This window comes from Drosophila takahashii, chromosome 3R (assembly GCF_030179915.1).
Source record: "Drosophila takahashii strain IR98-3 E-12201 chromosome 3R, DtakHiC1v2, whole genome shotgun sequence".
NCBI classification, from domain to species: domain Eukaryota; kingdom Metazoa; phylum Arthropoda; class Insecta; order Diptera; family Drosophilidae; genus Drosophila; species Drosophila takahashii.
In genome coordinates this window covers 28525080-28552311 of record NC_091681.1, presented here as the reverse complement: position 1 = coordinate 28552311, position 27232 = coordinate 28525080, and the positions used below count along the sequence as shown (strand labels likewise).

At 42.8% G+C, this 27232-nt stretch overlaps 6 protein-coding genes across 7 annotated transcripts; 2 read left to right on the top strand and 4 right to left on the bottom strand.

The window, feature by feature from the left end:
* The first annotated feature begins 189 nt into the window (after positions 1-189).
* Gyc88E (Guanylyl cyclase at 88E) lies at positions 190-5777 on the top strand. The gene is made up of 13 exons (XM_017143442.3): positions 190-294; positions 516-741; positions 951-1438; positions 1511-1634; positions 1691-1823; positions 1989-2215; positions 2274-2378; positions 2442-2588; positions 2642-2792; positions 2845-3904; positions 3958-4176; positions 4622-4900; positions 4964-5777. Exons 2-13 carry the CDS (start codon positions 574-576, stop codon positions 5130-5132), a joined length of 3270 nt encoding a protein of 1089 aa, XP_016998931.2. The 5' UTR covers positions 190-294; positions 516-573; the 3' UTR covers positions 5133-5777.
* A 230-nt stretch (positions 5778-6007) lies between these two features.
* On the bottom strand, positions 6008-11017 carry Kpc1 (Kip1 ubiquitination-promoting complex subunit 1). The gene is made up of 11 exons (XM_017143439.3): positions 10790-11017; positions 10483-10729; positions 10192-10337; positions 9382-10122; positions 9046-9328; positions 8676-8991; positions 8212-8621; positions 8040-8153; positions 7330-7980; positions 6663-7269; positions 6008-6606 (listed from the first exon to the last, which is right to left on the bottom strand). The coding sequence occupies exons 1-11, from the start codon at positions 10948-10950 to the stop codon at positions 6287-6289; spliced, it is 3996 nt and encodes a 1331-aa protein (XP_016998928.2). The 5' UTR covers positions 10951-11017; the 3' UTR covers positions 6008-6286.
* Positions 11018-11339: 322 nt separating this feature from the next.
* LOC108058639 (putative divalent cation/proton antiporter TMEM165) lies at positions 11340-18631 on the top strand. 2 transcript variants are annotated; one of them, XM_017143529.3, is made up of 7 exons: positions 11340-11437; positions 14573-14868; positions 14929-15219; positions 15279-15419; positions 16358-16921; positions 17689-17868; positions 17932-18631. In XM_017143529.3, the coding sequence occupies exons 2-7, from the start codon at positions 14689-14691 to the stop codon at positions 18109-18111; spliced, it is 1536 nt and encodes a 511-aa protein (XP_016999018.2). In that variant the 5' UTR covers positions 11340-11437; positions 14573-14688; the 3' UTR covers positions 18112-18631. The 2 variants fall into 2 exon arrangements, with proteins under 2 accessions (XP_016999018.2, XP_016999020.1); XM_017143531.3 differs by lacking the exon at positions 16358-16921.
* A 7-nt stretch (positions 18632-18638) lies between these two features.
* Spn88Ea (Serpin 88Ea) lies at positions 18639-22337 on the bottom strand. The gene is made up of 3 exons (XM_017143533.3): positions 22204-22337; positions 19149-20160; positions 18639-19083 (listed from the first exon to the last, which is right to left on the bottom strand). The coding sequence occupies exons 2-3, from the start codon at positions 20136-20138 to the stop codon at positions 18787-18789; spliced, it is 1287 nt and encodes a 428-aa protein (XP_016999022.2). The 5' UTR covers positions 20139-20160; positions 22204-22337; the 3' UTR covers positions 18639-18786.
* Positions 22338-22675: 338 nt separating this feature from the next.
* Positions 22676-24777, bottom strand: LOC108058642 (serine protease inhibitor 88Ea-like). Its single transcript, XM_017143537.3, has 3 exons — positions 24562-24777; positions 23055-24048; positions 22676-22993 (listed from the first exon to the last, which is right to left on the bottom strand). Exons 2-3 carry the CDS (start codon positions 24033-24035, stop codon positions 22700-22702), a joined length of 1275 nt encoding a protein of 424 aa, XP_016999026.2. The 5' UTR covers positions 24036-24048; positions 24562-24777; the 3' UTR covers positions 22676-22699.
* Positions 24778-24922: 145 nt separating this feature from the next.
* On the bottom strand, positions 24923-27178 carry Spn88Eb (Serpin 88Eb). Its single transcript, XM_017143536.3, has 3 exons — positions 27075-27178; positions 25401-26394; positions 24923-25339 (listed from the first exon to the last, which is right to left on the bottom strand). Exons 2-3 carry the CDS (start codon positions 26379-26381, stop codon positions 25046-25048), a joined length of 1275 nt encoding a protein of 424 aa, XP_016999025.2. The 5' UTR covers positions 26382-26394; positions 27075-27178; the 3' UTR covers positions 24923-25045.
* Between the last annotated feature and the right edge of the window lie 54 nt (positions 27179-27232).

The following is a 27232-nucleotide window of genomic DNA, read 5'->3' as shown; positions in this document are numbered from 1 at the left end:
GCAAAGTGGCGTTGAAAGCCATGGCGAGACAGTTGCCTCCGTGGATGAATAGACGGATGGATTCGTTGACACGCTGAATCAACAGAATGATGCGAAAATAATATGATTTGGACTGGAGTGGAGGCGCCGACAGTCTGGTCCATAGAAACCAAACCAGGCAATTATTTCCTGAGTGATTTCGCGGTTCAAGTGGGCCCACTGAAATTGGCACAGTTTTTCAGGCAGACCGAAGCCAGCTGGGCGTATGTGTAATGCAGACTCACACCGGGGGAAGACCATAAATTGTGCTAAAAAGTATGTCAAGCCATAAAGAAAAGCCATTAAAAATGCGGAAGAACGCAAAGAATTTCTGTTGGAAATGTATGTCAAGGATTTTCGAATTTATTTCAATATTTTTGTGAAGACACTTTGATTGATTTCTGTTTGTTTGGTCATTTAAACTCACTTCCTGTGCATTTAATTAAGTCATTGAGCCAATTGAATGCCAATCAATTGATTCCGGTCTCCATTAACAGGTCCAACCATCAATGTCAGCCAAGTGAAGCCTAAGGAAGCCACACCCCCAGCGCCAAAATGTACGGACTGCTCTTGGAGAATCTCTCCGAGTACATTAAGTCTGTGTACGGCGAGGAGAAATGGGAGGACATCCGACGACAGGCTGGCATCGATTCGCCCTCGTTCAGCGTCCACCAGGTCTATCCCGAGAATCTGCTCCAGAAGTTGGCCAAAAAGGCCCAACAGGTGGGAAAAATATTTATAAGAAATTTAATAAATACAATTTAGAAATACTTATTTATTTTAAAAATCGTCAGCGTTTTTCTTTATATATAGACTATATTTATCCAATTACTTACAAATAAAATGTGCAAATAAATATCAATTTTTGTTAAAACTTTTAGCAAAATAAGTTTATTTTTCTCTAAAATGTATATCATCTTTTTAATTCCAAGGTTCTGGGCGTTTCGGAGCGGGAGTTCATGGACCAGATGGGCGTCTATTTCGTTGGCTTCGTGGGTCAGTATGGCTACGATCGCGTCCTTTCCGTTCTGGGTCGCCACATGCGCGACTTCCTCAATGGCCTGGACAACCTGCATGAGTACCTGAAGTTTTCGTATCCGCGGATGAGAGCACCCAGCTTTATTTGCGAGAATGAGACGAAGCAGGGTCTGACCCTGCACTACCGCTCCAAGCGTCGTGGGTTCGTCTACTATACGATGGGTCAAATAAGGGAAGTGGCGCGGTACTTTTATCACAAGGAAATGCACATCGAGCTGGTTCGGGAGGAAATCCTCTTTGACACGGTCCATGTCACCTTCCAATTGACCTTCGATAATCGGGCATTTACCCTGGCATCCTTGGCGATGACGCGGGAGGAGAAGCATCTGCCCATCAGTGCCCATGTGCTGTTCGAGATCTTTCCGTTTTGCATGGTATTTGGGTATGTAAAAAATAATAGAATAATATTTAACTAAATAATTTTATTTATTTTAATTATTTTTATTAAATTTAGTGCTGACATGGTGGTGCGCAGTATTGGAAACTCTTTAATGGTGATTTTACCCGAACTGTTGGGCAAAAAAATTACAGCCTGGTTTGACTTGGTTCGTCCTTTAATTGCATTCAAATTCCAAACTGTAAGTTTAAGGGTTTAATCGCTGGGATGTCATTTAACCTTTATAAATTCAATCAGATACTCAATCGTACTAATAACATATTTGAGCTGGTCACTGTGGACCCAGTTACCGAGAGATTTGACGTCCAAAACGAGGATTTACTTCAACATGAGGACGGCAGCGAACCGGAAAAGTCATTAAGATTAAAAGGTAAATAAAAATTAATTATATAATTTGGTTTAAAATATATTATAATTTAATTTCTTATTTACAAAATATACTTTTTTGAACTGTCGCTCGTAAAGGTATTGTTATAGACCATTGTTATAGGATCTCAATATCAATAATTACCTTACAAAACCATATTATTCACAGGTCAAATGGTCTATATGGAAAACTGGCGAATGATAATGTTCCTGGGTACTCCCGTAATGCCCGATCTCACCTCACTGATAACAACTGGCCTCTATATCAACGATCTGTCTATGCACGACTTTAGTAGAGATCTTATGCTGGCGGGTACACAACAATCAGTGGAACTAAAATTGGCCCTGGATCAAGAACAACAAAAGTCCAAGAAACTCGAAGAGTCGATGAGATTGGTAAATACAAAAACAATCTTGAAAATATTTATGATAAATGGTTTCCTAAATTTCTCAGCTGGATGAGGAGATGAGAAGAACCGATGAACTTCTTTATCAGATGATACCCAAACAGGTTGCTGATCGTCTAAGACGGGGCGAGAATCCCATTGATACTTGTGAGGTACGTTTGGATCAATTGAATATCTCAAATATTATTATCAAACATTATTTTATTTCCCTGCAGATGTTTGATAGTGTCTCCATTCTGTTTTCCGACATCGTGACCTTCACGGAGATCTGCAGTCGCATCACTCCAATGGAGGTGGTGTCCATGCTTAATGCCATGTACTCGATCTTCGACAAGCTGACGGAACGGAACTCGGTGTACAAGGTGGGATTTATTTCACTATTACGTATCCCAGTCTTAATAAATAAGTACCCCAGGTGGAGACCATTGGAGATGCTTACATGGTGGTGGCGGGGGCCCCGGACAAGGATGCCAATCACGCCGAGCGAGTCTGTGATATGGCCCTGGATATGGTGGATGCGATAACCGATCTCAAGGATCCCTCGACGGGCCAGCACTTGAGGATACGTAAGTGGGTTTACCTAAGGTGATTCGTTAATGATCTCGTAATCCCCTCCAGGTGTGGGTGTCCACTCGGGCGCCGTGGTGGCGGGCATTGTGGGCCTAAAGATGCCCCGCTATTGCCTTTTTGGTGATACCGTAAATACCGCCTCTCGCATGGAGTCCACGAGCATTGCCATGAAGGTGCACATTTCGGAGTCCACAAAGATCCTTATCGGTCCCAACTACAAGATCCTTGAGCGCGGGGAGATCGATGTGAAGGGCAAGGGCACCATGGGCACTTACTGGTTGGAGGAGCGCGAGAACAGGTTGCCTCTCCAGCTGACGGCGGCTCTGCAGGTTCATCCGATCTCTCCGGCTCCGCCAACACCCACTCCCAAGACGAAGGCCATTATGCCACCGGTGGCCAAGCCGTTGACTCCCTTGGCTCCCGTTTCCGTTACGATTCCTCCCGCTACTGTTCCTTCAGTGGATGTGGTGGCCCCCTCGTCCAGCATTTCCGGTTTGGTGCTTACAGCCGCTGCAGCGGCTCACATGTCGCTTCATCATCAGGCGGTGGTGGCGGAGGGATTAACTGGAGCCCAAGGAGCTGGGGGATCAGCGGTAGTCGCAGATGCCGGAGGAGGAGCTCCCGCTGGAGCAGGGGCACCTCCAGATGACCGCAACAGTCGCATCTACTCACCCGTAACCTTCAAGGACGTCGCTCGCCGCAGCGTGGCCAATTCTCCCGTGAGGGGCAATGCCGGTTACTCCTATCCGGATCAGGAAAAACGCCGCGAATCCCGCTCCAATTCCACTGGCCACGTTTTTATGCGCACTCCCTCGGATATATTCGGCTCACTCATCCTGGACACCGAGGAGTTTCTCGAGGATCTGCAAATCTCTCGCGGTTCCCTGGCCAACAACAACAACAATCCGCCCCCTTGTGGCTTCAGTCCGACGCCTCCATTCCGGATTGGCAGTGCGCCACCAAAGCCGAGGCCCAGTAATCCGGATAAGTTTACGCCGGAGGAACTGGCCGCCATGGATCAACTGACACCGCCTTCGACGGCTCCGGCCAGAGAGACGGCCAGCTGCAGCAGTGCATCTTTGGATCGCGACAAGGCAGCCAAGCTCAAGTAAGTTTTGAGTGGAGTGTTAAAGAACCTTTAGCCAACTCCACATTCATTAGGAAAATCACCTTCTCCAACAGCAGCAGCCTGGATGCAGCTACTCCAACTGCCGCCGTGGTGTGTCCCATGCGATCCAAGTCGCCACCAGTGCAGGCAGTGCAGGTGGTGCAGGCGAGTACCAGCAAAAGCGATCCCAAACGGCCGGGCTCCAAGGATTCGGTCTCATCCATTTCCCTGCACTCGCCGCCTCCTCATCGCTCGAACTCGGCGCCAGCTAGGTGAGCTTTATAAATAACAAGAATGAAGCTAGCTTTGGCCAGCCGAAAATTCATAATTTGGAATTCATAAATATTTAAAAAATAACATTCCCAAGAGTAGAATTTAATAGTTCAAAAAACACCGAAGCTAGATTTTTTTAACGTTTTTTTTTCGGACTTTCCTATGGTAGCTATAAGATATAGTTGTATATAGTTATACTATATTATATTATATTATAGTATATTATATTATACTACCTGCAATAGAAAGAAGACTTTTGGGTAAGTTTTATCCCGATAGCTTAAAAACTGAGAGACTAGTTTGCGTAGAAACGGACGGACAGACGGACAGACGAACGGACATGGCTAGTCTATATTGCGTTGCAAACTTCTGACTGTAATCATAATACCCTCTGCAAGGGTATAAAGATAATGATAAAGATCTTAAATCAATTGATTTTTCCAGACCCCATTCCATGTCAAAGGCGGCGCGCAAGGCCTTCCTGGCCGCCAAGCAAACAAAGGCCATGGAAAAGCTGGACAAGATGATCGAAGAGGTCCACGAAGTAGAGTCGCAGTCGGCCACGAAGGCGGCCAACATGCGGCTGGCCCTCTTCGGTCATGACGGAGGTGGTGGCGGCGACATGGCCGCCGGTGGTTGTCCACTCTTCCTGCCACCACCGCCGCCACAGCAACAGCGTCTGATGCCCAGCTCCATCTCAGACTCCGGGCTCTGCAGTCATGGGTGGGTGAAAATGATTTAATTATAAATATTTTAAATTAATTAAATATACCATTCGATCCCCAGGCACAGCCATGCTCCCAGCTGCCATCACCTGGAGCCCAAGATGAGCAACAGCCAGAGTTTCCAGCACTCCCCGCGCGGCGGAATAACCCATCAGTGCTGCAGTGGCTTTGGACACGGAAACGGACGTCACTCGCACCGGATGCACTCGAATGCCTGCGGGATTCTGTAGAGGATCTGGGCCACATCTCTCCCCAAATCCATATCATGTATACTGACTCTGATTCTGCTCAATGTTCCCGCGTGCTTTTCGGTGTAGTTACGATAACTAGTCAGCAATTATTAGGATTTAGTTAGTTGTTGAATCTCATAGTGTATAGACTAGAATAGATAAGGAATGTACCTAAATGTTATAAATACCCAGCAGGCTTTAAAATTCGGCAAGTCAGTGTCTAAATACGCTAAGAATCTGTAAAAACTGTAGGCACCCTCTATACTCGTGTGCTTTGATCAAAAGATTTCAAATTTCTTGACCTCTAAATATGACAATACCAACAGGAAACCAAATTACAAAAGGACATTTTCATGAAACCACCTGAGGCAGAGTTTGCTCACAAAATAAACTAATCCTATTATACATATATGTATTATAAAATCTCTATATATTTGTAGTAGTTAAATGGTTAAGTAGATTTTATGTGGACACGAATACTAAATAAATATTTCCAAAAGAATTCAGAATTATGTATTTTCTAAATGTTTAACTAATGGTCCAACTAACTGTTTGATTGTGATCCGTTAATGCTATAAACACCTAAAGGATCAGTAAATAGTATAAATACTTACTTTCGAGACATCTCTAAAGACACATTCGTTTAAAATACTTTTATTGTTGCTGTTTAGCCATTATTATTAAGAGATCTTGTGTTGACAGTTTCAAAACAATAAACCACTAAGATTTATACCTTTCAAGGGATATTTTCAAAATAAATGCATAAACTTTATTGCCCCTTTTAATTAAATGCAGATACGACTGTGAGAAATGAGACATAAACGAGGATATTAAAACACGGCAAATTAAACAGGCAAAATGAACTTAGATCAAAATATTGTGCTACTTATAATATTTTCGACTTTTAATCTGTCTAATAATTAATTTTGGTTATATTTAACTCGTTACATTGCACTTCTGGCATATCACATCTGAACTTATAATGGCAAGCATACAACTGAAACAAAAATTTTACGAAATGATACAAGTTAATGTACCCAAATATATGTATATATATACACTTAAAGCGTAGGAGTTTGTCTTTCGGATTGACTAGACTTGGTTGGGCAGCTTTCGAAGGAATATATCCCCGATTGCTTTCGGTGGGTTTCCATTTAGGCCCTCTCGACCATTGGCGTCTGAACAACATCGTCATTGGAATATATGACCGTACCATCCAGCGTCTCAATGGTTTGGATGGTGGTCTTACAGTAGAAGCAGACCTTGGAGTTCATCATATGCTGCATGATGCAGTCGCTGCAGGACTGGTGCTTGCAGGGCGTGAACACGGCAGTGATGGGCTTGGCGCAGCAGATCGGACAGAGTGAGTCCTCCGATGGCAGTGTAATGTCCGAAAGCAACGTCTGCTTCACGCGTAAACTCTCGATGAGACTGCGCACGTTGTCGATTTCCTCGGTGGACACGTGAGAGGGAACTGAAAAGTGGATTGAAGCATTGCTTATTTAATAAATATATAATAAATATACTCACAATCATTAAGAGCAAACTTCAGGATTGGCGGATCGGCCCGAATTCGCTTGGAGTTGTTGGGCAAAGGCACACGAACATCGTTGGTCAGCGGATCAATGTGTGGCCTAGAAGAGGGATCAAAGTTACCCCGCGGTATGTTCTTCTGCTCCAGCAGCGGTGTTCGTATCTCTCCCAGTGCGAACTCCAGCGTGGCAAACTGGAAGCTGGGATCGGTGAGAAAAGCCCGGGACACCCGCGTCACAATCTGCGGCCTCATATCGCTCTCAATCTCCTCCTGCATCAGGGCTAGAAGAATGCCCAGGGCAGCGGTAACAATGGGATAGTGGGTAACTGCATTCAGGTCTGCCGAGCACATGTCCACCACAAACTGAAAGCATCCCGGCGGCACTGTGACGCGGGAAAGCACCTGACTTATCAGCTGGCAGATGCGATTCAGCAGGAGATCGCTGTTCGGGCGAGATTCATCAGTGACGACCTCAGGTGCCGCAGTGATGACCATTTCGAGGCATCGCATCAGCGAGACCGTCAGCTCAAAGCACATGGAGCAAATTTTTAGCTGCTTCGGCTCGAACAGGGTGTTTTCTTGCCTCTGAGCGGTGTTTTGGATCTGGAAATTAAGCAGAGAAGATAAGTTAAGTTAATAGCAAGATTTAAGCCAAAAACTTACCTCCTGAAGCAGCAAAATAAATTCAGAAAAGGCCCAGTTTAACTGACTTAACACTGAATTTAGGAATGCGGTGGCGAAGGGCTCATCGTCTATCAACTTGGCGCCGATCAGACGTTGAAAATGCTTTGAAGGATTGGCGGGGGCGATGTTGTGTAGCAATCCTGTGTGCGTCTCGTTCCTGGAGCGACTGCGACACAGTCCCTGGTGGAGAGGCAGCGATCCGCCCTGCCACACAGAAGGCTGGCGGGAATCCTTGTAGGCGTAGCCCTCGCCCATCCAAAAGCGCAAAAGCAACCAGTTGCTCTGGCCCCAAGCTCGGTTCTCATAGGGACGCAGTAGGGCTCGAACCAAACTCGACTGCGCTCTCTTCGAGGTTCGTTCCAGGGCGCGCACTCCGGACTTGTGGCAGGTGAGAGTGCCCAGAGCCTGCAGCAGCGAGTCCTTGCAGGAGGCGAGCACAATTCGCGGATCGGCCGAGTGAATGCCCAGGAACTCTGCTGCCGAGTTGACGCCGCATTCCGCATCTGAGGCCTCGAACTGGGCTTTCAAATCATGGTGGCTGAAGTCCATTACGGCATCTAACAATATTGGCAGTGTATTCACATACACCTCAGGTACAAAGGAGAACAGGGGACCCGTGTTTGAAGCACTCTGAAATAAGATACATATTGAGATTAACAAAAGTCGAGGATATAGTTTGATTTACTGACCGTCAAAGTTCTTAGCATACGCTCTAGTAACCAAATAAGCAAAGATCGCCTGTGACCATTCAAGGCCACACCTCTTAGCCAGATTTGCTTCCTGGACAGAGCTATCGAACGTGTCTGCAAATTAAAGATAACATTTTAAAAATTTTAAAATAAAATCATCTGAAAAACTCACTGCAAAAACATTCTGGCGCTGACTGAACTTGGACCGCAGCTCGCCCATCACATGCTGGTGATTCTCGTTCATGCAGACATTGGCATGCTGCTCCAACGCACCCAGCTTACGTTCGATGTCCTCGCGATAGAATTTCGTCTCCTTGAGCACTTCATTCAGAGCAGCTATCTCGTCCCTCACCGTGGCCACCTTGACAATATACTTGTGACCCGCCGAGTAATAGAAAATGATGCAGAGATCAAGGAGCTCCGAGAGACTGGCCTCCATATCCGCATTTCCCGGCGAGGAATCTGAGCTGCTGCTCGGCCGTGTGTTGAGAAAGTGCGTGTAGGTGGTGTTGCTGGCGCCTTGAGTGTGTCCCACTACCGCCACGTTGTTGATGTTCTCGCCCAGCAAATAAAGCGTGGTATCTGTAATTGAAATGTAATTATTTTGTTGCCAATTTATTGCTATTCCATACATACCCACTTCATTGACCCGCAAATTTTGCCGATCATCATCATATATACGCTGAGTTCGATCTGCTCCTAGTCTGGCATCAATATCGCCCCTGTGGACCTTTCTCAAATGGGACAGCACACCTCCCACACGATCAAAGTGCATGTAGTCAAAGGAACCATCGATGAAATAATCGCTATTCACTTCCACATTCTTGCTAGGCAATTCCTCCTTGAACATCGCCCGCGTCTGATCAATAAGAATGCTGACAAAGGCGAGGGCCACAGGAGCATCCAGTGGATGCTGGATGCTGGACTGCATGAAGAAAAATGCATGGAAGGGCTGCAAGGGGAGATAACCGTTTAGTATAACGATAACAATCATATGTAGCCTTACCCTTTGCTCCATGCTGAGATCGATGACATAGCGACGCAACTTGGCCAAGAAAATGGAACGGCTTGACGGACTCTCCCGCGTTCCATCCGAGTTGATCAGCAGCGTGGTGAGAAAGTCCTTTTGGGCCGCATACAGTGGCTCCGTGACCTTGCGCACCTTCTCCACAACACTCAGATATTTATCCTTGGGCCCGTCGATGCCCTCTGTCCAGGCCATCGTGTCGGGCAGCAGCTCCTCCATGATGTAGAACTCCAGCGGATGGATGTAAAGGAAAAAGGCGAGACTAAACGGGAAATTAGTTAAAGTCATTATCCAAATTTTATCACTTAAGCTTACCAGTGCTTCTTGAACAGCTTTGCCTCCAGCAGATACTTTCTGGTCTGCTCGTGGAGGCACAGGCAATGCAGCATGTTCAGCGCCTGGCGATGCTTCTCATAGTCCAGACCCTGGATCGTGTGCGTAAAGGTACCCAGCAGGGCGTTGACCAACTTCCGCAGCACAAACTTGATCTCGTCGCCCTCCATGTAGTTCCAGAAGAGCGACAGCAAGCCCTGTAGCACGGTGTGCCGGTTCTCCTTCTCCACCGCCAGAGTTGTCAGGCACGAGATCCTGTTCAGCAGCACGTCCTCGATGATGTAGGGATCGAATATCTCGTTGGTGAACTTTTCAATCAGCAAGGTGGCAAATATGCAGTACACCGTCTTCTTCGTGGAAACACGGGCCTCTGTGCCATTGGCTGATTCCGTTGCAGTTTGGGCATTGTACTTGGAGAAGATGCCAGCCAAGTTGATTAAGTAGTTCATCAGCAGGTTGGCTCGCCGCAACTTAAGGATTGGCTGGGCCATGAGCGGTTGGAAGCCCAGTATTGGATACATAAACGGACGATTCCCGAAGTTCGCCTCGACGCCCTGCGTGTAGCCCAGGGAGATGGCTGCGAAGAAGGTAATGCCAGGGCCTTTCTCCAGTTTATTAAAAGCCACTCCCATTGAACGTCCATTTCGGTAATACTCTATTATCTCCTTCTCCACATCGATGGTCACGCCAATAACGTCGCCAATCTGCCATTTATCGCCGTACCTAAAAATTTAAATATTATAAATATATATTTTTAAATAGTAATCATAATTTTCTTAATAAAAACCCTACTTCTTGGTGGATATATGCCAGATCTGCTGCTTGCTCCCATCATATCCATAGCTGCACTTGGTATCACCCACACCGCTGTTTTCGTTGAACTGGCAGGAGTTGGAGGCCCACCCGATTTGCATGACGCCCTTGGTGTGCAGGTGGATCTGGAAAAATTGGACAAGTTGTTAGTACGCAGGAGCAACCCATACTCCCCGAAACGCGAGTCATTGACCGCTGGTCAACCACCGAACGAATCCACCACTCATTCGCCTATTTATACCTACTCCCACTCCCTGTAAAAGCGATTACCTCATACATCCAGCGACCGCCGTACACGCAACAATTCGCCCGGACCGTATTGAAGCTGCCCTGGGAGCGCAGGGCCAGGCGATCCGAGGACACGCGCACCGTGGTCGTGTAGTCCACATCGAATATGGTCAGATCTGGTCCAATACGACTCTCAGTCTCCATGTACAAGCGCCGGATCTCCTCATTGCTGTCCGTCTGGATTTGCTGGAACTTGTCATCTAGCCATGTTCGGACTATGATCATTTGCCTGAGGAAAGGGACTCTTATTTTAGCAAGGATAAACCTCCAAGGTGAAGGACACTCTTACTTGGTCACGGACAAATCGGCGAGCTTTGCGGGCCTGGGATCCGGAACCGTCGAGCAATTTCCCTCCAAATCATCGTCCAAGTCCGAGTACAGATTGTCGTGGTCCACCTGCTCAAAGATATCCTCGTTGAATACTTTCACGAATAATTTTGATATCGACATCTTGGCTCTGTCATTTCAATGCTAGCTTTCCCAGCCAGACGAATTTGAGTCTGAATCCGAACGGAGTCAGACGAAAAAGGAATTCTTTCGCTTTAGGGATGGTCAACTCGGGCACTCCTTGCGTGTTTAACAGTGGCAAGTATCGAATCACGAGACGATCCGATGATTCAGATATTTCAAAAGTTTTAAATTTAAATTCGGTTAAAATTAATTGGTTTCATTTTTCTTTTTCCTTATTTGTAGAATATTTAATTGATTTTTTCCCAAAATGTACAATAAATTTAATTAGAACTTTTGAATCCACCCTCAAAGTATCGCTAGCACTCGCTCATCTCTAGCACTCCATCCTGCTCTTTCGCATGGCATCTATCCATCTTGCTCTAAAGGCGCCAACAGCTGTTCAAATCCCGCCACGTTGTGCAGAACTACTCGCCATTCAATCGCTTTGCAACACCTGTACGGGCATTAAAAAAATAATTCTCGCAACGTAAGGACGTGTTTTTCGTGCTCCTCTAATTCTGCTAATTAAATTAAAAGTTGGTGTTGATTCACGACTAACGAGTCAGCCAGGGTGCAACTCCGTTTTACCGTTACAAGTGTTATTCGCGAACAATACAGTTAGCTCTAATTGATTGACAATTTGCTGTCGTCAGCGGCTAAGTGTTCCTAACAGTGATGCGCACCTGTGAGACACAACTAGCTAGATTTGGCGGAATAACGCCAAAGGCAATTAAAGTGCCAAGCGAAACGCAATGGAAAACAATGCTCATAATGGCGGCTATTAAATAAATAAATTAGCAATCACTCCGTTGACCCTGTGCCAATAAATTGCAGTGAAAAGTTTCATAAATTGAATAAGCTAAAAAAAAGTATAGCTTAAATGGTCAGCGATGCGGCGTGAAACCGTTAGATCTTGTTGTTGTTGCGTGTCTAATAAAAATAGAAATTCGCGAAAAAAATAGAAGGGAAACAGAAATCAATGCCAGCCATTTGAAAACAAGACCATTACAACATACGTATCTGGGCATAAATGAATATTATTTCTGCTTATATACGTAGTACATATATAACCCAGGCAATTGATTTATCTGCCCGTTCTCGACCCGTTTCTTGTTCTTTTTTTATTTTTTTGCGGAGCAATCAACGCGAATTTGTGTCTGTGTGTGTTTGAGTTTGTAATTTGAATTCCATTAATTGGAACTGGAAAAAAGTATACGTATTAATTAATTATTATTGACCATTGTTGGGTCGGGTTTAGTAATCTTTTAGAAGCCGCCCTTCAAAACTAATAGTTTTCTTATCACTTCTGTCCACTACAAGTAATGCAAGACGTAACGACCTAGCTCTCCAAGAATCAGCATATGGGCACTTCCAAAATGTCGCTCGGGACATTTGCACACATTTAAAGTTGAAAAAAAATTGTAAAACAATGGATTTTAATTTTAATTATGGGCTTTTCTTTTCACTCTTCCCAAGCTCTATTTTTGGTAAAAATCTTGATTTTGTACCACTTTTAGTTTTTAAGATATCGGTAAAAAACTGCCGTATTCGCTCGGGACAAAAATAGAAGTGGATTTCGGGGAAGTTCATACAACACCAGAAATTAGCGAATTCTGATGGAATATTTTAATGCGATTTTTTTTAGAATGTTGTTCAAACATGTCGCTGTGAAATGCTTTTGGTTTTACTCAAAAATTCTTTGCCGTTTTTTTTTTATGCATTTTCAACCACATTCGCTCGGGACATGTCGCTCGGGACATTTTTTCCGACGGTTTTGTAAAGCGAATTTCTTTACCTCTATCTCTCAATTGCTGGATGTTTTGCTTTTAACTTAATAGTTTAGCATGTGAATGAAGCATTCAGTACAGAAAAATGTCACATATTAGCATTCCTATAGGATAAATTAACAACAGAAGACAGGTCCAAAAAATAACAAAAAAATAGCCAAAAACTGTTTTTTGCGTATATTAATGGAGTTTGTCATAAAAATAATCAAACTATACTCCAAATTTGAAGTTAAGCTCAGTATCCAACTAATTAGAAACTAATATCGGGGCAAAATCATGTGGAAATATGTTTTATTCAAGTTTTAAGGTTTTTGGCTTGGTGGACTTTTTTTTGGAAGTGCCCATATGTTTACATAATGATTTCGCGGGCTTCTCGCTTTTCACAGCCCCTTATTGCGTCTTTAATCTTTTATTTATCGGGCAAATATCCCCTTCTGTGACGTTAACGAAATATGAAAAATATATAAATAAGCAATCTGCTAAGCAAACGGGAAGCCCAGAAAAGTACAACAGAAAAAGATATCCCCAGACCCCCTTATAAACAATGCTGATTCAAGTCAAATAAGACAGTAACATGATGAAACCCCCTTTGTTTTTTTAATTCTCGACCAGGATATTTAAAGATCTCTGGCTTTAATTAGTCAGCAAAGAATAAAATCTTCCTCAAATACCCCAGAGCAAATCTTAGATATGAGAAAGATAGCCTTATTTCAACAAATCAGTATATAGTTATATTTTAATTCGATAGGAACTATATCTGATACGAAAAAGATAAAGCATAATCTCAGTGGTTTCCAAGCCTAATGAACTTATCAACAGCACAAAGGGGAAATCACACTCCAGATACTAAATTTTCGCAACATCAAAGTAAATTGCCACCTAGCTACAACCATATTAAAAATATAAACATACACAAAATGCGAACATGCCCATACGCATGTACCTCAGATATAGTAGCCAATTACTGCTCTTGGTTCTTTGGTCACGTATCTGTCTATTTTTATACCCTATCTATAAAGTCCTTTAATAAAAATGTATAGTTTACTTTGTGATTATCGCTCGGACTTTGACACTTTCATTAGAATCGTAATAAAAGAAGATAGGAATAGGTATTTAATCAGCATAACATTCAAAATTTTTCTCAGCTAATTTAATCAGATTTATAATGAACATATATAAATACCTTTTATAAATATTATACTAATCCCAGTTCCAACCTTTTGAGTTCGCATATCATTTGTGAGAGTGGCCTCCTTCTGGGTTAATTTCAAAGATAGCAAACTGCGATCTAGGCGAAAATAAAGACAAATATTTGGCGCCCACACAGCACTTCCAGACTTCTCAGATAAACTTTATAAATATACCAAGGGAGACCCCATAAGAGCATCCGGCATTCAGTAAGAAATCGCATTCATTCCCGAACATTTCTCGAGCCATTATCTAATCAATAGTTGAGTGCTTTTTCTCTGACGTATTGAATGGTCGTGCGATATAGAGAATTATGTATGTTTCGGCCACTGGGTTGTTGTACGGGTACCGAACTCAGCCGAGAGCAGCGACTTTGATTGACCATATCAGACGACACTTGACGCAGTGGTCGCTTATCTGGGCTCCGACCTTCCCCCGTCAACTCGGTGCCCCACCGAAATCGAGCTCAGTTCTGACTTGGCCAAACACAGACACGGGTGATTTTCTGTTTGCCTTGTACAAATAATGCCGCGGAGAACACTTGTTGCCCGATTAGCCATAAACATTGTGCCTTACCCTAGTGCACATATATATATTTTACCCCATGTGAGCGAGATTCTTACCGAGTCCACTTCATTTCTTTGCAGCCAGTCGAGGGCAACGGACACGTAAACGTTTAAAGTTCAGCGGTTAGACCGAACACGAAGATTTGCATGAGGCAGGAATAGAGGAGCGAGAGTTCCCAGCCACACAGACAGCGAAGATGTCACAAAACCAATCCTACTTCTGGCAGACGACCAGACACAATGTATACCTGAAGCGCTCGGCCAAATGGCACATGGCGCTGGCCCTGATGGTGGTGCTCACATTTGGCACAATCTGCGCGGCGGAAGCCCAACCGGATAGTGCGGACAATGCGGTGCTTGAATCTGGATTACAGGGAGTAGGTTCTCTAACTCATTCTTAGAATTATATATTAACCATCTATAATTTATTCCCCCAGAACATCGAGGTGCAAGCAGATTTGAACAAGCCAACGGACCTGAGCTCTTTAGCGGAAAAACCCAAGGATGCTGCGGATCGGCCAAAGGGGAAGGGCACCTTTATCGATGCGTTCACCGCATCGATCTCTGTTATCTTACTAACAGAGCTAGGGGATAAGACTTTCTTCATTGCTGCCATAATGGCCATGCGCCATCCGCGTTTGATCGTCTTTGGCGGTGCCATCGCCGCCTTGGCCCTAATGACGGTACTCTCATGCGTATTTGGCATGGCAGCGAACTTTATTCCTAAGGTATGGTTACTATCTTTTTAATTTAAATATTTATTAACTTGTAACCCTCTGATCCACAGACTTATACGTATTATATCTCAACTGCATTATTTTTAATATTCGGTTTGAAAATGCTGTACGACGGCTACAAAATGAAACCAACCGACGCTCAGGAGGAACTTGAGGAGGTTCAAACTGACCTGCGCAAGCGCGAGGATGAGGTGAGTGGTCCTCGCATGGATCCCCTGTATATAGTAGTGGTGCTCTGTGTTGCAGTAGTTCCCGTAGATCTTAACTTTGTTTCAAGTAGTTACGCTTTTTGCAGTAATTGTTGCTGTACTATTATAGTAATTAGTTATTTTTACCGCTTTTGTTAATAGCTGCGCTTAATTTGTTATTTTACTATTATTATAACTATAACGACTGGCAAATTGTACAAAGAAAAAAGCAAAACAATTGAAACCCTGCCAAAGCGATCACTTCATAAGCCCCGCTTTGGTTCTCCAGTCTTACTTGAATTTAACACCATAATTTTGCCTGACACGAGAGCCGCGAATAATAACAATAATAACAAAAGTACTAACCAAGCACGAACCCAAAGCTTTTCATAATTGTAATTATACCTTGATTGCATGCTAATTAAGAGTATTTATTAGCCGCTAACAAAACTCTACGGTTACCCTAATAACCCTGAATAATCCAAACCGATCAGCAATATGGCGTGCGGAACAGAGTCAGTGAAACACCAGTCTCAGTTTTAGCTTCCGAATATCTTTTCTTGATTTATTTATTATCAAACATTCGAAATTCACATACATATACCACACATCTATGCCTATGTGACTAATTGCACGAGTTGCGCATATCAAAAACAAGCGAGTTTCAAAAGTTTATTAATCAAAGCAAATTCGTACTAAACCAGAAAATCGTTTGAAATGGAAAAGCTTTTTGCCAAAACGAAAAATCCACCAGACTATTAATCAAAATCAAAATTTATGCCAATCGACTCTCTAGCTAATGCAAATTTCTAATTGTTTTTCCTTTATGCAAAACGAAATTTCAAAAAAATTGATAATGCGTTGCCCCTGAAAATGTTACCGAAATGTGGCAAAAAATTACGAAAAAAAAACTTTGATTTGTTGGCCGATTCTGAACGCAGTTGATGCGCAAGGCCAGCCGAAAGTACGAGGACGCGGAGTCCAAGCGGAAGAACAGCAACTCGGACAAGGAGGATGCCAGTGAGCAGGCGCTCATCCATGGCCGCAACTCCCTTTCCGCCGGAACCACCGGCGTCGGCGACTCCGACATGCAGCATCGCCAGCGAAAGCAGCGCAACCACCTCAACAACAATAACGGCACCACCCATTCTAATAGTAAGCAAAATAGCTGTGATAAAACTGGCAACGATGACGAGGACCGGGACCAGCACGACTCGGAGGTGTTCCTCAAGGAGGGCGGCCGCATTGTGGAGCAGCTCAAGATGAAGACCTACCAGAGCAGCCCGGCCCACTCGGCGGCCTCATCGAACCAGACCGAACAAACCAACTCCATAGCCGCCTCCACCGCCACCGTCGATGTCCAGCTGGCTGGTCATCCCACCGATCCGTCCGTAGGCGGTGCCTCGGAGCCCCGCGCTCCACTGGCCGGACACGATAGCATGCATAGTCTCAACGGCAGCCTCCACGGGGACTCCGCACCGGCCAATGGCGCACTCAAAGCACGGGTTAGGCCAGAAACCGTTTTCCCGACCGTTCCCGCTTCCGTTTCCCGTTCGATTAGGTTTTTGGGAATCGGAATTGATTGAAATATTTATTTGTAAGCTTACTCTATTTAAACGAATCTCTCTGTTCTTAAAGTTGTATGTAAAAACTAAATTTGCTTTAAGGCATAACATTTTTAAAGTCTGTTCAAAGATTTTTTACGAACATACTTTTGACATATATCTTCCAGTCTGCTTAAAAGTAAACAGCTAAATAGTGTATCTTATAAAAAACGAATTTAAATCAATTCCATTTCCTTAAAATGTAATCAGAATGAGGTCCGGTAATCTAATAACTGACAACTTCTAACGTTTGTTGTTTCTTAATCATATTCGTTTCACGTGCTTTTTGCCCAAAAGAAATACTCACACCGAAAAACACTCATGACATTTCACAGTTATTTTTAAAAAGTTATCTTTAAGTCATCTGGCATTCGGTTTTGTGGCCACTGTCTTTAATTGCCCATTGGTTCCGTTCCACTCCCATTCGATTCGCACACATTTCACCAATTTTTCTCTCTGCATGTTGTTTTGAAGTGATCGTTTTTTGCTTTTTAGTTTTCCTTTTGATTTATATATAGCAGGAAAAGTGGTAACCACGTTTTCTTGTCCAAAAGTATTTACATGTAATTTTAATTTGCTGTTTATCCCCTTTGTTTGCGCACATTTTCATCGAAATAAGTGATATCCCTGTTTCCTTACTAACTCTTGTAAACTAATTTCTCTTACAGCTGGACCGTGATGTGAATGCGGCCCTGGTAAATGACGCCGAAAGCGGTCGTCGTCGTCCACAAAAACGCGGTCCTGCCTACTTCACCATGCGGATCCTGGCCCAGGCCTTTACTATGACCTTCCTGGCCGAGTGGGGCGACCGCTCCCAACTGACCACCATAATTCTCGCCGCTAGCAAGGTAAGTTTGGATTAAAGGAAAGTTTATCATCGTAGTCCTAACGAATGTAACTTCTCTTTGCAGGACGTTTATGGCGTAATCGCTGGCGGCATTATTGGCCACTGCATCTGCACTGGCCTGGCTGTGATTGGTGGTCGTCTTGTGGCTTCCAAAATCTCTGTGCGCACTGTCACCATTGTGGGTGGCATTGTGTTCATCGGATTCGCCATTTACGCTGTCGCCATACCTCCGGATGACATATAGGCGAAGCCATCGAACTCCACACGAGATCGCCCGTTGACGACCCCACATTATATGAAGATTTAGTTGTAGTTACTACCTGATATCCCCCATTTACCTTCGAGGAGCATTAAGGATTGTATTGATTCATTTAAAGATGAAATGCATTAATGTATTTAACGTAGCTTGCTTGCCAAACCACAGAACGAAACTAAGGAAAAACAAAAGTGCCTTCAGTGCTTTCCGCCTCGGCCATGACATACAAATTTAGTTTACACAATGAATTCTTCTGTTTTCCATTTTGTCTAGTATTGATTTGAATTTAACGTTCAGTTTCGGTTTCGTGTTAAGTATTAAAGATGATTGTACATACGCGTGCTAGTGCGACCAGGTTGCCTACGCTCCTCCATGTCCCACATCCTTATTTGCATATTTGTTTACGTAGCAGTGTTTACTTAATGGAAACAACCAAAATGAAACTTTGTACATTTGATTATTTATGCGATTTTTGTATGAGAAACTTAGTAAATTGAGCAAAACATAATTAGTAATTGTGTATTTAATGAGAGGGAAAAATCCTCCCCTTTCTTGTTATGGGCATAATTTATTATCGTTAAAGTAAGTTAAAAAGTTTACATTGTCATTAACAGTCGAAAAGGAATTTGGTTAGATTAATAGCGAAGTTGCAGCAGCTTTCTTTTACTGCTTCATTGCTTGGGGATCGCGATAGATGCCCGTGAACAGGATTGACCGGGATGTGCGATCGTAGATGACGAACAGGAACGGATGGTTGCACTCGAACTTGGCGGGCTCCACGGGCCTAGCCGATCGGTATGTGAAGAGGACTGTGGCCGCCGCCGCGGTGCTTCCCTCCTCGTCCACCTTAATCTTGGCCACGTGCTTTGAGTCACCGATGGAAATCGACTCGGAGGTCAAGTCGTCGAAGGTGGCGATGGACGCGTCAAACATTTTCTTGACTCCCATTTTGGCAAGGATCTGAAATAGAGAGCACAATCGGTAAGAATTAAATTAAACTTTAGAATTGAGAAAGGTTTACTTACAGGGTTCAGTTCGAGTCGCTGTTCAAACTCGAATTTGGGCAGCGACACTTCAATTTCGCGGGGCATGGCCTGCTTGAGCGATTCATCTAGACTGTCGGCATTCAGCCGGGAGAGCACATCCTCCAGCGAATTGCTGTTGAATGGCGGCAGGATGAGCACCATGGAGATGTCCGAGTTTTCATCTGGCAAGCTGTCCTCCTTCTCCTGCGACTCGAAGACAGTGCGGTAAGGCAGCTGCAGGACGTGGGCACGCAGCTGTTCGTCGACGTTCAGCAGGAAAGTGCCCTTCTGCTGCATCATGGACACCAGCGAAAAGTTGGACGGGGAGGTGTAGAAAGGCATTGGCGCTGTCTTCTCCACCTTGAATTGGCTGAGCCACTGACCCTTCAAATAGGCGGCATTGGCCAGGACCAATCGAGTGCGAGGTGTGATTTCATCGGCACTGAGCATATTGCGGATTTGATCGTGGGTCTCCTTGGCAATCCAGTCGTTGATCTCCTTGCGCGACTCCTCGGGCTGGCCCTTGAAGTCCATCTGCCTGATTTCCTCGGTCAGACGGTTCTTGGCACAGCTGGTCAGATGCAGATCATTGGCAAAGAATATCCTGTCCGCCGAGGAGAACTCGAGGGGCATGTTGCTCTGTCGCTCCTTGCGGTTCTTCTTCTCCAGGACATAGGCGCTGCGCACCACCTCCTTGGAGTCAGCCCAATCCAGATGGAGCACCTTGGCCAGCTCCTTCTCCGTCTCTCCGGAGGATCCGAAGTAGGCGAGGAGCAGAGCATGGTAGGTGCTGTACGGCGAGAAGAAGACGTTCTCGTTGGGAGTGCTCTGCCGGATGGCATCCAGCATGGACACGGCGAAGTTCTGTTGGCCCTTGTAGAGGTTAATCCGCTTATCCAGTAGGTTCGCGTCGGGCTCAACACCACAGAGGCCGGCTAAGGCGATGGCCGGCAGAATCGTCACCACCACAGATAGACTGAGGATGTTCATTTTGTGAAATTTTGTAGGAACCCTATAATAAGTAAAAAAAAATTTTGTTAATTTTTTATACATTATATAAATAAATACAATAATAAATATATAAAGGTATTAGACCCCTAAATTTGGTGACCTTGTACTGTCGATTTATAAAATGTACTGTTTGCAAGTGGTTCGTGACTGGCATGGAATCCTCCGTTTATTTCCCATTTTGTTTGTAATTCCCGATAAATTTATTAGACGACAAGAGCTTCAAAAGCGCACTTGAGTCACACTGATTTATGAAGCCCCCAGAAAGGGTTGATACTTCCATTAGAGTCATAACAATAAAATGTCAGAAAATACTTTCAAATAAAGCAGATTGATGTCTGTGGAAAACCCTGACAAATTATGGGAGTAGTAAAATTAGAATTGCGAATTTAAGATAATTAGACAGTTACTATCGTGTGGTTACATAAATAAGGAGAAATATTGTAAATTACACAGAGTTTTAAATTATCTCATTAGCATTTGCAGTAAAGCTAAGAAAACAATTTGGAATTCTTAGAGTCGGGTTTCTTAAATGTTAAACAACTTGTAACATTTTTTTTCGCTAGAAAAATTTAAAGTCATTTTAAAGCGAACGGATTAAAATTATAAATCAAAAGACCTTGTTAAAAATCTTTAAGCAAATATTATATCGAAATTTGCTCTCGGCCTCGTTGAATATCGCTTTAGGCTGATTCATTGAAAAGCTTTTCCAGTCCATCAAGTCGTTAGTTGTCTTCGGACGACAATTGCAACATCTCTGCAGCCACGGCATATGAAAGTGAAAGTTTCCGCCGCTCTGCACTCAAAATTCGCAATCCGTACATAATGAACCCCATATGCATCCATCGGAGCATGAAAGAGCGTCCACATATCGGGAGCTTTATGTCGGCCGTAGCTCCAGTTTTTCACCAGCTGAGCGATGACGAAGTCCACAGTTGCGTGACTGCAGCGCAGGCAATGAAAAGCGCTTTGTGTAAAAATAAAAAACCCAAAATTAACATTTCCGATAACCGGTTGCGGATCCCACCGGCGGACAGCACCACTATAGTATATGATTCATAAACGGCACAAATTGTTGGCGTTTCGTATTTTTACGCGTATGCTCATTGTTGACCCTGTATTGGCGATTTTGTAATTGCTTTCTGCTGTTGTTACTCGTATACCTTTATACCCCTCAGACGTAACGCTTGTTTCTGCGCATGCGCGGCGTTTTTGTGCGCTCTCGAGTTTTTGGGAGAATCCAAAAATATTGAACAACCAGTTTTAACTGATAGGAAGCGGACATGTCAGCCTAAATTAAGCTGCATTGAACTTGGATTAATGGGTTAGACAATAATAACTTTGAAATCGAGCACTTGATTTGAAGTTTATTAAAAGTAATTAATCCGGCTTAATGAACTTGAAACTTCTAAATTTAACTTACTTTACAAAATAATTGTAGTACGCTTTTTGCAAAAGTTACCCTGAACTTTAAAATATTTATTTTTTATTATTCAGGAGTATATTTTTATAAAGTAAATAATTGTGGTTTTTTATTTAAGCAAATTCTTTGTAGAGGGAATTTTTGTAGATTACTTGAGTGACTAAAAACTTGACACTGTACCCAAAGAAATTTATATTTAATATAGCTGGACAATACCCACAAATTTTTTATGACTGTTTTTCTGTATTATTCATAATAAAATCATCTTTTTTCTTGGAACCCGGAGGAAACTAAAAATTAAATCTGATAAGACAACGAAGGAAGACTCAACGGATTCTCGCTGAAGAGATCAATTAAGTCAAGCTTCATGGGAACTTTATAGATATTCCTCATTGTTATTGCAAAAAAAACCGCACATACAAAAAAGTAGCGCAAATCAGAGCCTCAAATACACAAATTCATATATGCATGTATATAAATATGTGCATATACATTTGTGCATGCTGATAAGTATTACAGAAATAGCGACGCTCAACTATCAACCCGATTTGTTAAATGGTAGTCACGAAGCTCCGGGGAAGTTGAACAAATTGGGACAAACACTTGACAAGCACTGGGAAATACCTTCTTTGAGTGTAGGCTTTGAGTAGCACCGAAATCGCACTATAACTTGGACCGACTTGAGGTCTGTTCACCTGCGGCTAAAACTAGAAACTGAATCGATCCCGAACTGTAACTGGGGACTTATTAACGGCAAGCGCAGCTTTGATATCGATAGGCGGTAATCGGTAGCCAACAGGTGATATTATCTCTTGAAACGGTCACCCCAGAAAATGGGTTGGTTCAACAGGTATTTTAGTTGTCTCCGAAAGTAGTGACTGCCAATGTCCTCTAAAGCCCTATCAAAACTGTACATATTCTGGAAGACCAGAGCATATTCAGCGTATTTTTATCACAGAGCTCACAATTAAAACACGTTACTACAACAAGTACAATTTGGCGAAAAATCCGTTAAAAAAAAGAAAGCTGTCCAAAAAACCATAGATTTTCGAAGTACAATTTGATTATCCTTTAATTGTATACAAAAATTGCTAAATCAATCAGAAAATATGTTTTTTTTTTAATGCTCCATTTCCCTGGGGTCACTATAGACGCCGGCGAACAGGATCGTATGGACTCTTTCATCATAGATGATGAACACAAACGGATGGTCGCAAATGAACTTGGTGGGAACGGGTCGCCCAGCCGATCGGCTGGCTAATAGGATGGTGGCCGCCGCAGCGGTGCTTCCCATCTCGTCCACCTTGATTTTGGCCATGTGTTGGGCGCCATCGATAGAAATGTGGTCGGGAGTCAAGTTCTCAAAGGTGGAGCCACTTCCGAACGTCTTGTTTATGCCCATATTGCCAAGGATCTAAGGAAGATGCAGCCGATTAGCTAAGATAATACCTTTTTATATGTACAAGTATGCTTACCGGAGTCAATACCAGACGCTGCTCGAACTGGAACTTGGGCACGGCCACCTCCAGCTCGCGAGGGATGGACTGTTCAACCAACGTCTTAAGGCTATCTGCATCCAGTTGGGATATTAAATCATTTACATTGTTATAGTTGGAGGTCGGCAGAATAAGGACCATAGAGACATCGGACTTATCCTCAGGAGTTAATAGCTGATCATCTTTCGTTATGAATTTAGTCCGGTAGGGCAGCTTGAGGATTTGAGCTTGCAAGTGTTCATCTATGTTCATCTTGAAGGTGGCACTCTGGTGCATCATGGGTACCATTGTTTGCTCACGGTCATTTATATAAAAGGGCTGCTGGGTGGTCTTCTCCACCTTAAACTGACTGAGCCACGCCCCCTTCATGTAGGCGGCGTTGGCCAGGACCAACATGGTGCGAGAGGTGATTTCATCGGAACTGAGCATGTCGCGGATCTGGTTATGGGTTTTTTTGGCGATCCACTCGTTTATTGTCTTTAGAGACTGCGCTGGTTGGTTCTTGAAGTCGATTGGTTCTGTTTCGTCGTATAAAACGGTTTTAAAGTAATCGATCACTTCCACATTTTTGTCCACGTAAATGCGGTTTACCGACGTGAGCTCCATCGGACTTTGATGGAATCGAGCTAAGTGTATGACCTTGTTTACTGTGTAAGCGCTTCGAACCTGCTCCTTGTTAAAAGCCGAATTTAGATTCAGCACATTGGCCAGCTCCTGCTCTGTCTGTCCTGAGGATGCGAAATAGGCCAGAAGCAAGGCGTTATAGGTGCTGAACGGCGAGAAGAAAAGGTTCTTGTTGGGATGGTTTTCCCGGATCTGTTTCATCATTGTTATGGAAAAGTCTCGTTCTCCTTCAAATATCCTCGAAAATCCCTGAATATAAAATTGGGGTGGTTTGTCACGTACGGCTAATGCCAGTACGGGGATAATCCCTATCAGAACTAGGCGGAGAATGTACATTTTTTGGCTGGGTCTGAAAATATAAATTTAAAAAATTCCTTAATTTTTAACTTAATAAAAGGGATGGTTTTTTTTTGTTTCTAAAATCTTTTTAATTTCCATTCCTTGCCTAGATTTTGAATCATTTTTTTTTTGTATTATTATACGACCTTCTTATTGCTCATATTTATGTTTTCTTTTGAAATAACCTATAGGTTCGTCTAAAGATAATACAGTTGGATTTTCCCAAGTAAAAATTTCAATAAGCACATTTCGTTGTGTTTTATATAGGTACTATATTTTTCTAGAATAAAATTGATATTGAATGTATGAAAAATAAATTAATTTATTTTATAGACACGTGTTCTTCCTTTATTATCTCGTTTTTTTCACAAAAATTTTATTTTTCATATTGATAATAGTTCTTAATATGAATATGAATGTACATTCTGCGGAAGCTGTTGTGTATTGATATTGTTTTTATTGATATATTTGATTGAAAGAATACAAAAATATAGCCAAGATTAAAATGTATTACACTAGTTACCTCTATCAAGTATTTTTAAAAATATAAACTTAAGACGTCTGCTCAACCGCACATGAAATCTTTAACTGAATCATTCGGCAATTAAACGCCTAAGCCAAGCTCAGTTTTTAAAGTGTGATAGATGGCACAGCTGATATTCGCACACTACGGTACCACCAATTGATACGAAATACGTTCCAACTTTGAAATAATGTTAATTTGTTCTCTACCTAGAATAAAAGTTTAGGAAAGGTCGTTTGCTCCGATATTTTTCAAAAATGTTTCTCAAGTTTAATTTGATCCAGTGTTCTGATCTTTGGATTTAAATTTCTTTATTATTCTTTATTTATTTAATTCAATGAAAGCCGATAAAAAGTATTAAGAAAGCTATCAAAAAAAGCGTGGGTTTTCGAGGCACAAATTTATTAGTGAACATTTTTAAAAATTTGATTATCCTTTCATTGTATACAAAAATTGCTGAGTCAATGAGAAAACAAATTCAGTTTTAATGCTGCATATCCCTGGGGTCACTATAGACGCCAGCAAACAGGATCGTATGGACTCTTTCATCATAGATGATGAACACAAACGGATGGTCGCAAATGAACTTGGTGGGATCGGGTTGCCTAGCCGATCGGCTGGCTATGAGGATGGTGGCCGCCGCAGCGGTGCTTCCCATCTCGTCCACCTTGATTTTGGCCACGTGTTGGGCGTCATCGATAGAAACGTGCTCTGGGGTCAAGTCTTCAAATGTGGAGCCACTTCCGAACATCTTGTTTATGCCCATATTGACAAGGATCTAAAAAGGATGCAACCGATTAGTTAGGCTAATAGTTATAGGTTAATATAATTAAACTTACCGGAGTCAATCCCAGGCGCTGCTCGAACTGGAACTTGGGCACGGCCACCTCCATTTCGCGCGGCATGGACTGTTCAATCAACGTCTTTAGGCTATCTGCATCCAGTCGGGATATTAAATCATTCACATTGTTTTCGTAGGAGGTCGGCAGGATAAGGACCATGGAGACATCGGACTTATCCTCAGGACTTAAACGCTGCTCATCTTCCTTTTCGTATTGTGTCCGGTAGGGCAGCTTGAGGATTTGAGCTTGCAAGTGTTCATCTATGTTCATCTTGAAGGTGGCACTCTGGTGCATCATGGATACCATTGTTTGCTCACGGTCATTTATGTAAAAGGGCTGATGGGAGGTCTTCTCCACCTTAAACTGACTGAGCCACGCCCCCTTCATGTAGGCGGCGTTGGCCAGGACCAACATGGTGCGAGAGGTGATTTCATCGGAACTGAGCATGTCGCGGATCTGATTATGGGTTTTTTTGGCGATCCAGTCGTTTATTGTCTTTAAAGACTCTGCTGGTTGGTTCTTGAAGTCGATGGGTTCTGTTTCGTCGTATAAAACTTTTTTAAAGTGATCGAGCACTTCCACATTTTTGTCCACATAAATGCGGTTTACCGACGTGAGCTCCAACGGACTTTGATGGAATCGAGCAAAGTGGAGTACCTTATCTACTCTGTAAGCGCTTCGAACCTGCTCCTTGTTAAGAGCCCAATTTAGATTCAACACATTGGCCAGCTCCTGCTCTGTCTGTCCTGAGGAGGCGAAATAGGCCAGAAGCAGGGCGTTATAGGTGCTGAACGGCGAGAAGAAGAGGTTCTTGTTGGGATGGTTTTCCCGGATCTGTTTCATCATTGTTATGGAAAACTCCCGTTCTCCTTCAAATATCCTCGAACGTCCTTTAAGGAGGGATACATCTGGTTTGTCAAAAACGGCTAATGCCAGGACGGGAAGAAGCCCTGGCAGGACTACGCTGAGTATGTGCATTTTTTTGCTGGCACTGAAAATGTAAATAGGAAAACCCATTAGTCTAAGAAATTCTTATTTTTTGTTTTTATCACACTTGCCACTTTTCGGGCTATTGTTTTGGTTAACTAATCTGAATATTTTTTCGTTTTTTTATATGAACTTTTATTGATTATTTTTTTGTTTTCTTTTGAAATGACCTAGGTTCATCTAGAGATAGTACACTTGGATTTCCCTGAGTCAAATTTCAACTTGATTGCAATGAGCACCCTTCGTTACGTGTTGTATGTATTTTTCTAGAAAAACATATCATAAATTAAGAATTTATATGTTTCCTAAGAAAGTTTGTGTACTTTATGAACTGTTATTTTTGGATATCAAATTCTGAGTGTTAAAAATGAATATCCTTATTTGAGTTGAATTTGATATTGAATGTAGAGATTAATTAAATTTGTTATATATTTAGACACGTTTCCTTCTTGGGAGTTTGATAAGGTAAGCATGGTATTAAAAAAAACGGATGATTCATCGGAGAAGCAATCTCTTTGTTCATTTATTGTTTTTATTATCTTTTACAAAAATGTATATTTTCATATTGATAAGAGTTCGTAATATGAATATGTATTCTGCGGAAGCAGTTATGTATTGATTTTGCTTTTATTGATAATGATTGGAAGAATACAAAAAAAGGGCATGATGAATAAGACTAATTACCTTTATCAAGAAAATCACAGAAATTAAAAAAAAAATTTAAACTTAAGACGTCTGGTCAGCCGCACAAATAATCTTTGACTAATTCATGCGGCGTTTAAACGCCGAAGCCGAGCTTGACTTCTGAATCGATAGACAGCACTACGGTCTCACCAATTGAT

What these genes read in the sequence shown, in the direction of transcription:
- Gyc88E (XM_017143442.3), top strand. Translation starts at nt 574, where the DNA reads ATGTACGGACTGCTCTTGGAGAATCTCTCCGAGTACATTAAGTCTGTG. An exon ending in AAAGTCATTAAGATTAAAAG is followed by an intron (nt 1,824 to 1,988) that starts GTAAATAAAAAT and finishes TATTATTCACAG; the next exon opens with GTCAAATGGTCTATATGGAA. An exon ending in GACAAGGCAGCCAAGCTCAA is followed by an intron (nt 3,905 to 3,957) that starts GTAAGTTTTGAG and finishes CACATTCATTAG; the next exon opens with GAAAATCACCTTCTCCAACA.
- Kpc1 (XM_017143439.3), bottom strand. Translation starts at nt 10,950, where the DNA reads ATGTCGATATCAAAATTATTCGTGAAAGTATTCAACGAGGATATCTTT. An exon ending in GCCGATTTGTCCGTGACCAA is followed by an intron (nt 10,730 to 10,789) that starts GTAAGAGTGTCC and finishes CCCTTTCCTCAG; the next exon opens with GCAAATGATCATAGTCCGAA. An exon ending in GTATGCTAAGAACTTTGACG is followed by an intron (nt 7,981 to 8,039) that starts GTCAGTAAATCA and finishes ATCTTATTTCAG; the next exon opens with AGTGCTTCAAACACGGGTCC.
- LOC108058639 (XM_017143529.3), top strand. Translation starts at nt 14,689, where the DNA reads ATGTCACAAAACCAATCCTACTTCTGGCAGACGACCAGACACAATGTA. An exon ending in TGCGCAAGCGCGAGGATGAG is followed by an intron (nt 15,420 to 16,357) that starts GTGAGTGGTCCT and finishes TTCTGAACGCAG; the next exon opens with TTGATGCGCAAGGCCAGCCG. An exon ending in TAATTCTCGCCGCTAGCAAG is followed by an intron (nt 17,869 to 17,931) that starts GTAAGTTTGGAT and finishes TTCTCTTTGCAG; the next exon opens with GACGTTTATGGCGTAATCGC.
- Spn88Ea (XM_017143533.3), bottom strand. Translation starts at nt 20,138, where the DNA reads ATGAACATCCTCAGTCTATCTGTGGTGGTGACGATTCTGCCGGCCATC. An exon ending in AGCGACTCGAACTGAACCCT is followed by an intron (nt 19,084 to 19,148) that starts GTAAGTAAACCT and finishes TCTCTATTTCAG; the next exon opens with ATCCTTGCCAAAATGGGAGT.
- LOC108058642 (XM_017143537.3), bottom strand. Translation starts at nt 24,035, where the DNA reads ATGTACATTCTCCGCCTAGTTCTGATAGGGATTATCCCCGTACTGGCA. An exon ending in AGCGTCTGGTATTGACTCCG is followed by an intron (nt 22,994 to 23,054) that starts GTAAGCATACTT and finishes CATCTTCCTTAG; the next exon opens with ATCCTTGGCAATATGGGCAT.
- Spn88Eb (XM_017143536.3), bottom strand. Translation starts at nt 26,381, where the DNA reads ATGCACATACTCAGCGTAGTCCTGCCAGGGCTTCTTCCCGTCCTGGCA. An exon ending in AGCGCCTGGGATTGACTCCG is followed by an intron (nt 25,340 to 25,400) that starts GTAAGTTTAATT and finishes CATCCTTTTTAG; the next exon opens with ATCCTTGTCAATATGGGCAT.